The 13,204-nt window shown below is 40.3% G+C and overlaps 2 protein-coding genes across 2 annotated transcripts in view; one reads left to right on the top strand and one right to left on the bottom strand.

Moving 5' to 3' along the window:
• Positions 1–3,752: 3,752 nt before the first annotated feature.
• LOC310931242 (dynein axonemal assembly factor 4-like) lies at positions 3,753–10,784 on the top strand (the record flags this gene model as incomplete). The annotated part of the gene is made up of 10 exons (XM_083894352.1): positions 3,753–3,875; positions 4,145–4,292; positions 5,020–5,153; positions 5,238–5,421; positions 5,494–5,642; positions 7,206–7,291; positions 7,372–7,525; positions 8,422–8,527; positions 8,790–8,882; positions 10,717–10,784. The coding sequence occupies 10 exons, from the start codon at positions 3,753–3,755 to the stop codon at positions 10,782–10,784; spliced, it is 1,245 nt and encodes a 414-aa protein (XP_083750478.1).
• Positions 9,406–13,204, bottom strand: part of LOC310930982 (NACHT, LRR and PYD domains-containing protein 3-like) — a 22,315-nt gene continuing 18,516 nt past the window's right edge. The window contains exons 13-17 of the mRNA XM_083894051.1: positions 13,190–13,204; positions 12,477–12,727; positions 12,184–12,300; positions 11,207–11,348; positions 9,406–11,129 (exon numbers count right to left, since the gene is read on the bottom strand). The exon at positions 13,190–13,204 is cut by the window's right edge and continues 200 nt beyond it. Of these exons, the coding sequence (XP_083750177.1) occupies positions 10,819–11,129; positions 11,207–11,348; positions 12,184–12,300; positions 12,477–12,727; positions 13,190–13,204 (836 nt within the window). The 3' untranslated portion in view covers positions 9,406–10,818. The remainder of the gene's footprint in view (positions 11,130–11,206; positions 11,349–12,183; positions 12,301–12,476; positions 12,728–13,189) is intronic.

Below are 13,204 nucleotides of genomic sequence, written 5' to 3'. Positions count from 1 at the left end.
CATAAATATAGTTTTTGTTTTTAATGCTAAAATATCATTTTATTGTTGTTAAATCATCATTTTGGTTAATAAGCTTGAAATTTGAAAATTCTTAGATAATAAAATAAAATCACTTTTGTTTTTCTACATTTATTGTTTTACAAAAATAAAAGATAGTTGATTTCAATTATAGTTGTCGTTTTTTTTTACCTGCATCAGAAAAATGACTTTTCGTGGTTGAATGTTATGTTTGATCTATAATTACATCATCATATATCAAACACGTGAATTCACTTTGTTATTTGACAAATAAGTGTGAAATCTTCCCGACCTCCTCCTTTAACCCCGACTCGTCAGTCGGTCAAAGCTCCAGAGAGAAAACTGTAGCGTCAGCTGCTGAATGAGCTGTAAAAGTCAAAGAATACTGGGATTATTGCAGACGGTTAAAGATTGATCTGACAGTGAGTCAAACTCTCCTTTGACGCAGAACCCGTTAGAGACGTTTGCGGTCGTATAAGCTGTAGATAAGTACGCTAGTGTCACTGAAATATCCCGTAAATGAAGACGAAATAAAGATCTTTCACAGCAATAAGTCCATAAAACATCCGCAGGACGATTGTTGACCGCGTCCGTGGCCTTGTGTTTATCTCTGTACCAATCTGATACAGAGATAAAGGAAACACATGAAAGACTTCAGGGATAACACGGTACAAATACTGCGTTACTGTACTGAAGTATCTGTACTGTATTTAAAGGTCATACACTTTAAGACTTTTACTTCAGTAATATATAACATCAGCCAACATCAACTAACAGCAGCTAACATCAGTTAACATTAAAAAACATCAACTAACATCAGCTAACATCAGTTAACATTAAAAAACATCAACTAACATCAGCTAACATCAACTAGCATCAGCTAACATCAGTTAACATTAAAAAACATCAACTAACATCAGCTAACATCAACTAACAGCAGCTAACATCAACTAGCATCAGCTAACATCAGTTAAAATTAACAAACATCAACTAACATCAGTTAACATTAACAAACATCAACTAACATCAGCTAACATCAACTAGCATCGGCTAACATCAGTTAACATTAAAAAACATCAACTAACATCAGCTAACATTAACTAACAGCAGCTAACATCAACTAGCATCAGCTAACATCAGTTAACATTAACAAACATCAATTAACAATAATAAACATCAACTAATATCAACTAACAGCAGCTAACATTAATAAACATTAACTAACAGCAGCTTACATCAGCTAACATCAACAAACATCGACTAACATTAACAAACATCAACTAGCATCAGACAGCATCAACTAGCATCAACTAGCATCAGCTAACATCAACTAGCATCAACTAGCATCAGCTAACATCAACTAACAGCAACTAACATCAGCTAACATCAACTAGCAACAGCTAATAACAACATCAATTAACAGCAGCTAACCTCAACTAGCATCAGCAAACATCAACTAGCATCAGCTAACATCAACTAGCAACAGCTAACACCAACTAACATCAACTAGCATCAGCTAACATCAAAAAACATCAACTAGCATCAGCTAACACCAACTAACATCAACTAGCATCAACTAACATCAACTAGCATCAACAAACATCAACTAGCATCAACTAACATCAGCTAACATCAACTAGCATCAGCAAACATCAGCTAACACCAACTAGCATCAGCTAACATCAATTAAAATCAACTAGCATCAACTAACATCAACTAGCATCAGCTATCAACTAGCATCAGCAAACATCAACTAGCATCAGCTAACATCAACTAGCAACAGCTAACACCAACTAACATCAACTAGCATCAGCTAACATCAAAAAACATCAACTAACAGCAGCTTACATCAGTGAACATCAACAAACATCGACTAACATTAACAAACATCAACTAGCATCAGACAGCATCAACTAGCATCAACTAGCATCAGCTAACATCAACTAGCATCAACTAGCATCAGCTAACATCAACTAACAGCAACTAACATCAGCTAACATCAACTAGCAACAGCTAATAACAACATCAATTAACAGCAGCTAACCTCAACTAGCATCAGCAAACATCAACTAGCATCAGCTAACATCAACTAGCAACAGCTAACACCAACTAACATCAACTAGCATCAGCTAACATCAAAAAACATCAACTAGCATCAGCTAACACCAACTAACATCAACTAGCATCAACTAACATCAACTAGCATCAACAAACATCAACTAGCATCAACTAACATCAGCTAACATCAACTAGCATCAGCAAACATCAGCTAACACCAACTAGCATCAGCTAACATCAATTAAAATCAACTAGCATCAACTAACATCAACTAGCATCAGCTATCAACTAGCATCAGCAAACATCAACTAGCATCAGCTAACATCAACTAGCAACAGCTAACACCAACTAACATCAACTAGCATCAGCTAACATCAAAAAACATCAACTAACAGCAGCTAACATCAGTGAACATCAACTAACAGCAGCTAACATCAACTAGCATCAGCTAACACCAACTAACATCAACTAGCATCAACTAACATCAACTAGCATCAACAAACATCAACTAGCATCAACTAACAGCAGCTAACCTCAACTAGCATCAGCAAACATCAACTAGCATCAGCTAACATCAACTAGCAACAGCTAACACCAACTAACATCAACTAGCATCAGCTAACATCAACTAACATCAATTAAAATCAACTAGCATCAACTAACATCAACTAGCATCAGCTATCAACTAGCATCAGCAAACATCAACTAGCATCAGCTAACATCAACTAGCAACAGCTAACACCAACTAACATCAACTAGCATCAGCTAACATCAAAAAACATCAACTAACAGCAGCTAACATCAGTGAACATCAACTAACAGCAGCTAACATCAACTAGCATCAGCTAACACCAACTAACATCAACTAGCATCAACTAACATCAACTAGCATCAACAAACATCAACTAGCATCAACTAACAGCAGCTAACCTCAACTAGCATCAGCAAACATCAACTAGCATCAGCTAACATCAACTAGCAACAGCTAACACCAACTAACATCAACTAGCATCAGCTAACATCAGCTAACATCAACTAACATCAATTAAAATCAATTAAAATCAACTAGCATCAGCTAACATCAACGAACATCAGCTAACTGAGATAAACTGTGACTGAAGGAAACACATGAAAGACTTCAGGGATAACAAAGTACAAATACTGTAACTGTACTGAAGTATGTGTAGTTAGTTGTACACTTTAAAACTTTTACGTTACTATTTTATTTTAAAGTGACTTAAACTTCGACCATATCTATCCATCCATCCATCCATTATCTACCGCTTTATCCTCCACCAGAGGGTCGCAGGGGGTGCTATGTCATGCTATGTACTAATCAGTACTATATAAGTACTTATAAGTTAAAATATTAATATTAAATCATTACATGCATTATTATTCCAATGTATTTCGTGTCTTGTAATCATGGTTTGCACTCCAGGCCACCGTAGGTATCGTTGCTGGAAACATTTCTAAATTCAAATTTTCTCCGACGCACTTGAAGGCATCGTTCGTCGTTATGAACCCCCCCCCCCCCCCCCCCGTCACCATAGCAACCAGACGCCACGCAGAGGCGGCATCAGCGGCTACGGCAGAGTTTCCCGGTTCTCGTTTTTGTTTTCTTTTAAAATTAACGCGCATATCTCGTCCGCGGTTAGCTTAGCTGTGTTGCTAGCATGCCTCTGCTCGTGACCGACTACACGTGGACGCAGACGGACACGACGGTGCGCGTGCACGTGCCGCTGAAAGGAGCCAAAGCTGCGCGAGTGGACGTGGTCTGCACGGACCAGTACCTGAAGGTAAACATGGTGACGTCATCACCACAAAGAAAAATATTTCAACAGAACTACACGTATATATATATGTACATATATACATATATATACACATGTATTTATATATGTATACATACATGTGTACATATATATATACATATATACATACATATGAAAAAAAAAAAAATATATATATATATATAAAAAAAAATATATACACACGTGTATATGTACACACGTATGCGTATATAAGCGACCGGAGTCACATGACTGAAGCTCATATCTCTGCACAGGTTCATTTCCCTCCGTTCCTGTTCGAAGCGTTTCTCTTTGGAGCCGTCGACGACGACAGGAGCTCGGCGAAGATCGGAAACGGAGTCGCCGTCTTTAGCTTGGCGAAGAAAACCGAGAAAAGCTGGGACCATCTGATGATGACGTCATGTAAGAACATGGAGCTGGCTTAGCACTAGCCCCAGGAGAGTTGTTAGGTTAGGTTAGCATGAGCCCAAGGATAGTTTTAGCTTAGCATTAGCACCAGAATAGTGGTTGGGTTAGCTTAGCATGAGCCCAGGGATAGTGTTAGCTTAGCATTATCATCAGAATAGTGGTTAGCTTAGCAGCTTAGCATTATCACCAGAATAGTGGTTAGCTTAGCATTAGCCACAGGAGAGTTGTTAGCTTAGCATTATCACCAGAATAATGGTTAGCTTAGCATTAGCCCCAGGAGAGTGTTTAGCTTAGCATTATCACCAGAATAGTGGTTAGCTTAGCATTAGCCACAGGATAGTTGTTAGCTAAGCATTATCACCAGAATAGTGGTTAGCTTAGCATTAGCCACAGGAGAGGTGTTAGATAATCATTAGCACCAGGGGAGGGGTTAACGTAGTATTAGCCCCAGGATAATGGTTAGCTTAGCATTAGTCCCAGGAGAGTGTTTAGCTTAGCATTATCACCAGAATAGTGGTTAGCTTAGCATTAGCCACAGGAGAGGTGTTAGATAATCATTAGCACCAGGGGAGGGGTTAACGTAGTATTAGCCCCAGGATAATGGTTAGCTTAGCATTAGCCCCAGGAGAGTGGTTAGCTTAGCATTAGCCCCAGGAGAGTGGTTAGCTTAGCACCAGGATAATGGTTAGCCATTAGTCACCAACGAGTTAATTGGTTTCAGGTGATAAAGAAGTGAAGCGGGAGATGAGAGAGCGAGCTCTGCACAAACACCACGAGACGCTCACAGCGCTGTCCACGTCCAACATGGAGACGCAGAGAGTCCACAAGACATTTCTGCTGGAGACAATGATGAAGGTACGCACACACACACACACACACACACACACACACACACACACACACACACACTCATACACATTGTGTTAAACTGTGTCTCAGCTGGAACGTGAGGACGCTGACAGAGTCCAGAAGATGAAGGACACCGAACGTGAGAAGACGACGGCTGAGCTGGAGGCGTGGCAGCAAACACGCAAACAAACAGCAGCAGAAGAAGAAGAAAACGTCATCAACGATGGCGTAAAGGCCACGGCAGAGAGGACAGGAAGTGGAAACCTGCGTCTGGGTTCGTAGCTTCCTGTGTGGTTGAATGAATTTCCTCCAGATTCTCGTTGTTTGTTAACAAACTGGTTCACAGGTGAAACAGGAAGTGTCGCAGCAGCAAACTGCAAGAAAAAAGAGGCGGAGCTTCCGGCTCCGAGATTGGCGGGACGCATTGGAGTGACGTTTACGCCTCGGGTTTTTCCAACAGCTCTACGAGAATCACGAGCGCAGGAGGAGGAGGAAGTGAGTCATCACGAGGAAGGAAGTGCTTAAAGGGATAGTTTAGTTTTTGTGTTTCAGGTGTGTTCTCAGCAGCAGGGGGCGCTCACAGCACTGTCGTCTCTGGTGGTGTTCACACAGAAACTAACCCATTCAGAAAACCAGTCTAAACACTGACGGACCTATGCCAGGCCTGTATGTGGCACTGTTACACTAAACAGAACCAGAGAAGAAGACGTGGTTTGTTTCTTTAAATAAAGCTTGATTCAAATAAGTAAACGTTACACTGTAAACAATCACAGAAACAGGAAAAAAGTTCAATACTAAATCTACAACTACTACTATAACTATTACAACTACTATAACAACTAGTACAACAACTACTACAACTACAACTACTATAACAACTAGTACAACTACTACTACAACTCTGAACTAGTACAACAACTACTACGACTACAACTACTATAACTATAACTGAACTAGTACAACTACTACTACGACTACAACTATTATAACAACTACTACGACTACAACTACTACTACTATAACTATTACAACTACTATAACAACTAGTACAACAACTAATACAACAACTACTACAACTCTGAACTAGTACAACAACTACTACGACTACAACTACTATAACTGAACTAGTACAACTACTACTACAACAACTAGTACAACAACTACTACGACTACAACTACTATAACTATGACAACTAGTACAACAACTACTACAACAACTACTACGACTACAACTACTACTATAACTGAACTAGTACAACTACTAGTACGACTACAACTACTATAACTATGACTAGTACAACTACTATAACTGAACTAGGACAACTACTACGACTACAACTACTACTACTATAACTGAACTAGTACAACTACTAGTACGACTACAACTACTATAACAACTAATACAACTACTATAACTATGACAACTAGTACAACAACTACTATAACTATAACTGAACTAGTACAACAACTACTATAACTATGACTAGTACAACTACTATAACTGAACTAGTACAACTACTACGACTACAACTACTATAACTATGACAACTAGTACTACTACAACTACTACTATAACTAGTACAACTAGTAGTATGTGTTGTACTAGGTATAATAGTTGTACTAGTTGTTATGGTTATAGTAGTAGTAGGTGTACTAGTTGTCAGTTATAGTAGTTGTCGTAGTAGTCATAATTATAATAGTAGTTGTTGTACTAGTTGCCATAGTTGTACAACTAGTACAGTTATGGTATAGTTATAGTAGTTGTCATAGTTATGGTAGTTTTACTAGTTGTCAGTTATAGTAGTTGTACTAGTTGTTCTAGTAGTAGTAGTACTAGTTGTACAACTATTACAACTATTATAACTAGTACAACTACTACTATAACTACTACAACTACTGTGTATGTCTGTCTCTGTGTGTGTTTGTGTCAGTGTCTCTGTGTGTGTTTGTGTCAGTGTCTCTGTGTGTGTTTGTGTCAGTGACTCTGTGTGTTTGTGTCAGTGACTGTGTGTGTGTGTGTGTCTGTGTGTGTCTAACCTCTCTCCCTCTCATAACCAGTGGCTGAGGAAACAGGCGGAGACTCGTGGTCAACAGGAAGTGAGCGAGGAGGAAGTGAGCCCTGATTGGCTGAAGGACAAAGCAGAGTCAGTAAAGATTCACCAAAGCCAATCAAAACGTGCTCATTCTTCATCTCAGACCTCAGTGAACTCTCTTTTCCTCCCAGTCGATGTTTTGCAGCAGGAGATTATCTGAGCGCGGTCAACGCCTACAGCGCCGCCATCAGGCTGAACGCGAGCATGGCGGCGCTGTTCTCCAACAGAGCAGCGTGTCACCTGAAACTGAGGAACCTGCACAAGAGCATCGAGGACTCATCACAGGTCTGAACCTTTAGGAAAAATCAGAGTGGAGACAACATTATGGTGTTTGAATCTACAACTAAAACAAAACCACTACGTCTTTATCTCACAGGAAACTGATGTTTGTAAACCACTCACTCTCCCACACCAAAGTCACTCACTCTCTCACACCAAAGTTACTTACTCTCACACACCAAAGTCACTCACTCTCACACACCAAAGTCACTCACTCTCTCACACCAAAGTCACTCACTCTCCCACACCAAAGTCACTCACTCTCCCTGCACCAAAGTCACTCACTCTCTCACACCAAAGTCACTCACTCTCCCACACCAAAGTCACTCACTCTCCCACACCAAAGTCACTCACTCTCCCACACCAAAGTCACTCACCCTCTCACACCAAAGTCACTCACTCTCTCACACCAAAGTCACTCACTCTCCCTGCACCAAGTCACTCACTCTCCCACACCAAAGTCACTCACTCACTCTCCCACACCAAAGTCACTCACTCACTCTCCCACACCAAAGTCACTCACTCACTCTCCCACACCAAAGTCACTCACTCTCCCACACCAAAGTCCATAGAGTAAACCAGTGATTTTAACATCACAGCACACAGGAGTTAACAGGAGTTGTTGATCCACTGCTGCCTCCATCACTAACTTACAATGACTGATTTTAGTGAATTTGGCTTTAAAAAATATTTCATTTAGACTTAACTCAGTGACACAAAGTGACCACACAAGGCAGCAGAGGACCAGCAGCTCCTCTGTCCCGGTGAGCTAAAATCACTGGTTTTCTCTATGGACTTTGGTGTGGGAGAGTGAGTGGTTTACAAACGTGTCTCAGTGAAGATAAAGACAGCAAATGGCTTCATTAACCCTGACTGTGGTGTGTGTGTGTGTGTGTGTGCAGGCTCTTCACCTGTTGACTCCTCATGTTGCTGCAAACACAGAGTCCAGAGCCAAAGCTCATGTTCGTCGAGGATCAGCGTTCTGTGAGCTGCAGCTCTACGTCCAAGGTCTGAACACAAACTCAGACGTACACACAGAAAGATACAGACACGCGTATACATACATACATATATATATACTGTATTTATTATATAAAGTGGTAAAGTGAGGACATTTTACCTGGTCCTCACATTAAACCCATAAGTTAAAACCTGATTCTAGGGTTAGAATGAGGCACCTAGTTGTGATGGTTAAGGTTAAGATAAAGGGTTAGAGAATGCATTATGTCTATGAATGCTATGCAAACGTGTGTGTGTGTGTGTGTGTCAGGTCTGCAGGATTATGAAGCTGCTCTGAAGATCCACCCTGACAGTGAAGATCTGCACAGAGACACACAGACCATACGAGACATGACGGAAGGACGTGTCTCACACACACACACACACACACCATAAAGTCATGTGACAAAAAATCTATGGCGTTTGGAAAATGAGAAAAACATTGTTATTTACATATTTAGAGTACAACTGTACGTATGTACTTATACTACACATGTGAAGCATTTCTACATAAATATACATAACGTGTGTGCACATATACTCCCAACTAGACTTTAAAAACACAGTGAAGATGACATTAGCATGTGCAGAGCGCCCTCGTGTGGCCAACAGTGAAATGTTTACAGTTGGTGAGAAAATGTTTGAAAAAGGTGTTTTCTTTTTTTGTTTTACACACACACATATATACACAATCATACATACATACACACATACATGCATATGTATGTGTATGTATATATGTATATATATATATATATATATAAACATACTCAAATACTTATAATTGATATAATTGACCTAAAAAATAAAGACATTTTTAAATGTTTTGGGTTTTTTCGCCTGTTGATTTTGAGTTTAGTGGTTTTCAGGACTTTGAGTCAGGATTTAGAAAACATCAGAGCACAGAAACAGCACTTTTCAAAGTCAGCGACGACCTTGAGTTGACCTCAGACAACGACCTTGTATCCGTACTGGTACGGTTAGACCATAACATTTTATTACAGAGGTTACTGGCATCACAGGAACTGCATCAAACTGGTTTAAATCCCAGTTTGTTCATGTTAACAATGAATATTCTTTACCCACTGAAGTTAAATGTGGAGTTCCACAAGCTTGGTCTAAGGACAGATGGTCTAAATGCTAAAATGTTGTGATAAAGTATCTTCATTAACATGGAGAACAGATGGTCTAAGTACAGATGATCTAAATGCTAAAATGTGATAAAGTATCTTCAGTAACGTGGAGAACAGATGACAGAGGGTCTAAGGACAGATGATCTAAATGCTAAAATGTGATAAAGTATCTTCAGTAACGTGGAGAACAGATGACAGAGGGTCTAAGGACAGATGATCTAAATGCTAAAATGTGATAAAGTATCTTCATTAACATGGAAAACAGAGGGTCTAAGGACAGATGATCTAAATGCTAAATGTTGTGATAAAGTATCTTCAGTAACGTGGAGAACAGATGGTCTAAGGGCAAATGGTCTAAATACTAAAATGTGATAAAGTATCTTCAGTATCGTGGAGAACAGAGGGTCTATGTACAGATGGTCTAAATGCTAAATGTTGTGATAAAGTATCTTCAGTAACGTGGAGAACAGATGACAGAGGGTCTAAGGACAGATGGTCTAAATGCTAAAATGTGATAAAGTATCTTCATTAACATGGAGAACAGAGGGTCTATGTACAGATGGTCTAAATGCTAAATGTTGTGATAAAGTATCTTCAGTAACGTGGAGAACAGAGGGTCTATGTACAGATGGTCTAAATGCTAAATGTTGCGATAAAGTATCTTCAGTAACGTGGAGAACAGATGACAGAGGGTCTAAGGACAGATTATCTAAATGCTAAAATGTGATAAAGTATCTTAAGTAACGTGGAGAACAGATGGTCTAAGGGCAAATGGTCTAAATACTAAAATGTGATAAAGTATCTTCAGTATCGTGGAGAACAGATGGTCTAACCATGGAAACGCATTAGGAGGCACTATAGAGGCAACTACACCCAGGTCCAAGTGTGGCTTATATCAAAGTAATTATGAGTTTGAATTTTCCAGTTTAGTAAATGTCAAACATGATCAAAAATGCCATACTTAACAAAATATGGCCAACTTCCTGTTGTGTTGAGAATTCCCAAAATCTTCCTGAAGAAACCTGAGTAAACACGTTAAACACGTAAACCTGCTCAAAAATGCAGGAATCAGCAGAGAAAAAGAATCTCAAGAAGAACAATCTGCTCCTCATACTTTGTTCCAGGAGAAATGACAGAAATGACAGAGCGTCAAACAGCGACTCGTCCTCATAGTTTCAGTTTTCTGGCGAGAAGAGGGTCCACACTATGGACAGAAGTGATCAGACGTGAACAGGCTTTATTTCCCCTCTTCAGGACCATGTCCACCAACATACGTGCTTTGTCATATAATTCCTGGACCCTGAGCTCCTCCATCTCCACAGGATATATGACTTCATGTTGGAGAAGTTCGTCCAGAACCTTTTTGAGACAGGGTGAAGATATGCCATAGATAAACTGGTTCCGACACTTGCGGAGCTTGTCCTCTGAGCCCGGTATCCCTCCTGCAGATTCTTCCTGAGACACTTGTGTTGAATGACCTTAGTGGAAATGGACAGAAATGAAGGTTTTACTTTGAAAGCTGCTGGGTTGTGTCTTTTATTTTGAAAGCGGTTACCTGGCAGAAGAACATGATGTTTCCAGATTTCCCTCCTTTTTCCGTCCTGGAGGATCAAAGTCACTTCGTCGCGTTCTCCAGGAAGAAAAACCTCAAAAGTCGGAAGGAAGTTTGGTCCATACCTCGGGCGGAAGTCGTACGTCTGAAAAACAAACGTGTGTGTGTGTATAGAGGTGGTTCAACTGTGTGTGTGTCTGCGTCAAGTCAAGTCAAATTTATTTATGAAGCACATTTACAAACGTCTGAGCTGCAACTAAAGTGCTTCACAGAAAGTGCTTAAGTGCAAATTCACATTGGAAATGGCCTAATGCAAGTAAAAAGGAAATAAAAGAAAAGGGTTAAAATACAAGGGCTGAATTCAAATAAATCATAAAAAAAGAGAACATTAAAAGGTAACTATAACTACTAGTGTAACTACACTATTGGCTTGCACTTGAAAAAGGAAACATTAATCGTAGGCGAATCTAAAAAAGGTGGGTCTTTAGCTGGGACTTAAAAATATTTAGGGACTGTGCTGCACGGATGTGTAGGGGGAGGCAGGATGCAGACTCTGGAACAGTTGGTCAGCTGACTGTAGTGCTCTAAATGAGATGTGGTGGTGGAGAATATCAGACAGGTAAGTGGAGGCCAGACCATGGAGGGATTTGTAGACAGTCAGAAGAAGATTGAGGTCAATGCGGTAGTGGATGGGGAGCCAGTGGAGCGATGTGTTTTTTGTTGTCTGAATCAAATTTGACTTTGGTTTCGGTAAATGCCTATTTTCATCTTTAATCTTGGGTAAGTACATTGACACGAGCCTGCACACAGGCGTCCAGTGCGTTCGCACGTGGCATGAAACTTATCACCCATCACCCTTCATTATCACGTGTATCGCATGCGTGTTTTTCAGTCTTTATGCAGGCGTAAGCTGCCCCTGTGTAGAGGTGGTTCAGTGTGTGAGTGTGTGTGCGTGTGTGTGTGTGTGCGTGTACACTCACCAGAGGCTGAACCTTCACCTCCTCACAGTCACAGCAGACGCTGTAACTCTGACCTTTTCTCAGCTTACACTCTCCTGTGGTGGGGATTTTTTCTGCCGGATGTTGTTGAGATTCTACCTTTAACAACAAAGATACGAGAAGATGATCACGAAGAGGTTTCTCTCCCACACCAAAGCTGCAGGTCCTCTGCTGCCTCGTGTGGTCACTTTGTGTCACTGAGAACCAAATCTGTTTTGCAACACTAAGAGTGAGCCTCTGTGTCTCAGCAGCAGCAAAAACCCTGAACACTTTACCTCTGTTGAAGGGACGTTTTCCTGCAGCAGAATGACGTGGAGTATTCGAAGTCGAGTGTTCGGCGGTCGGAGAAACAGCAGAACTTGGCCTCTCATGGTGAACAAGCGTTTACGGATGTTGTAGATCAGGCCGAACATGGACAGATGAGGGAGCTCCACCATCACGTGAGTGTCCGTGACCTTCAGTGGCTTCATGGTGTTTATTCCATCAGAGGTGACGTGGGCGACAGACAGCAGGTCAGGCTGCAGCTCTGAAAAAGCACAGAATTTGTTAGACTTCACTAAGTCTGCAATTAACGATTATTTTTGATGTCGACGAATCGATCGATGATTTTTTCGATGAGTGGATTAATCTCGATTATCTTAGTTAGGACCTATTTCGGAGTTGTGTTTAACCTACATACTTGTGCTTTAATAACACAGCATTTATAACAGTTAAATACCTAAAACAAATGATCACAGATTACAGTTTAAACATCAAATTAATCTGCTCTAAATCACACAGTTGATAAAGTTCATTATAAACGCTAGTATACAGGACAGGGGCTGAAATGAAGTACATCCTGTGTGATTTACAACAATAACACAACGCGTCCACACTTACATTTTAGCCTCAATTCATTTTTGTAGTCGACGTAATCGATTATGTCGACCATCTGACTCTTAGCAACCGAGTTCAGGACATTTCATACGCCATCATTTCCTCACTTTACCTTCCTCGCTCACAC

The sequence above is a fragment of the Microchirus variegatus genome (assembly GCF_963457635.1).
Source record: "Microchirus variegatus genome assembly, chromosome: 8".
In the NCBI taxonomy this organism is placed as follows: Eukaryota; Metazoa; Chordata; class Actinopteri; order Pleuronectiformes; family Soleidae; genus Microchirus; species Microchirus variegatus.
Note: the sequence above shows the minus strand (reverse complement) of the source record. Positions and strands in the feature narration are given on the sequence as shown.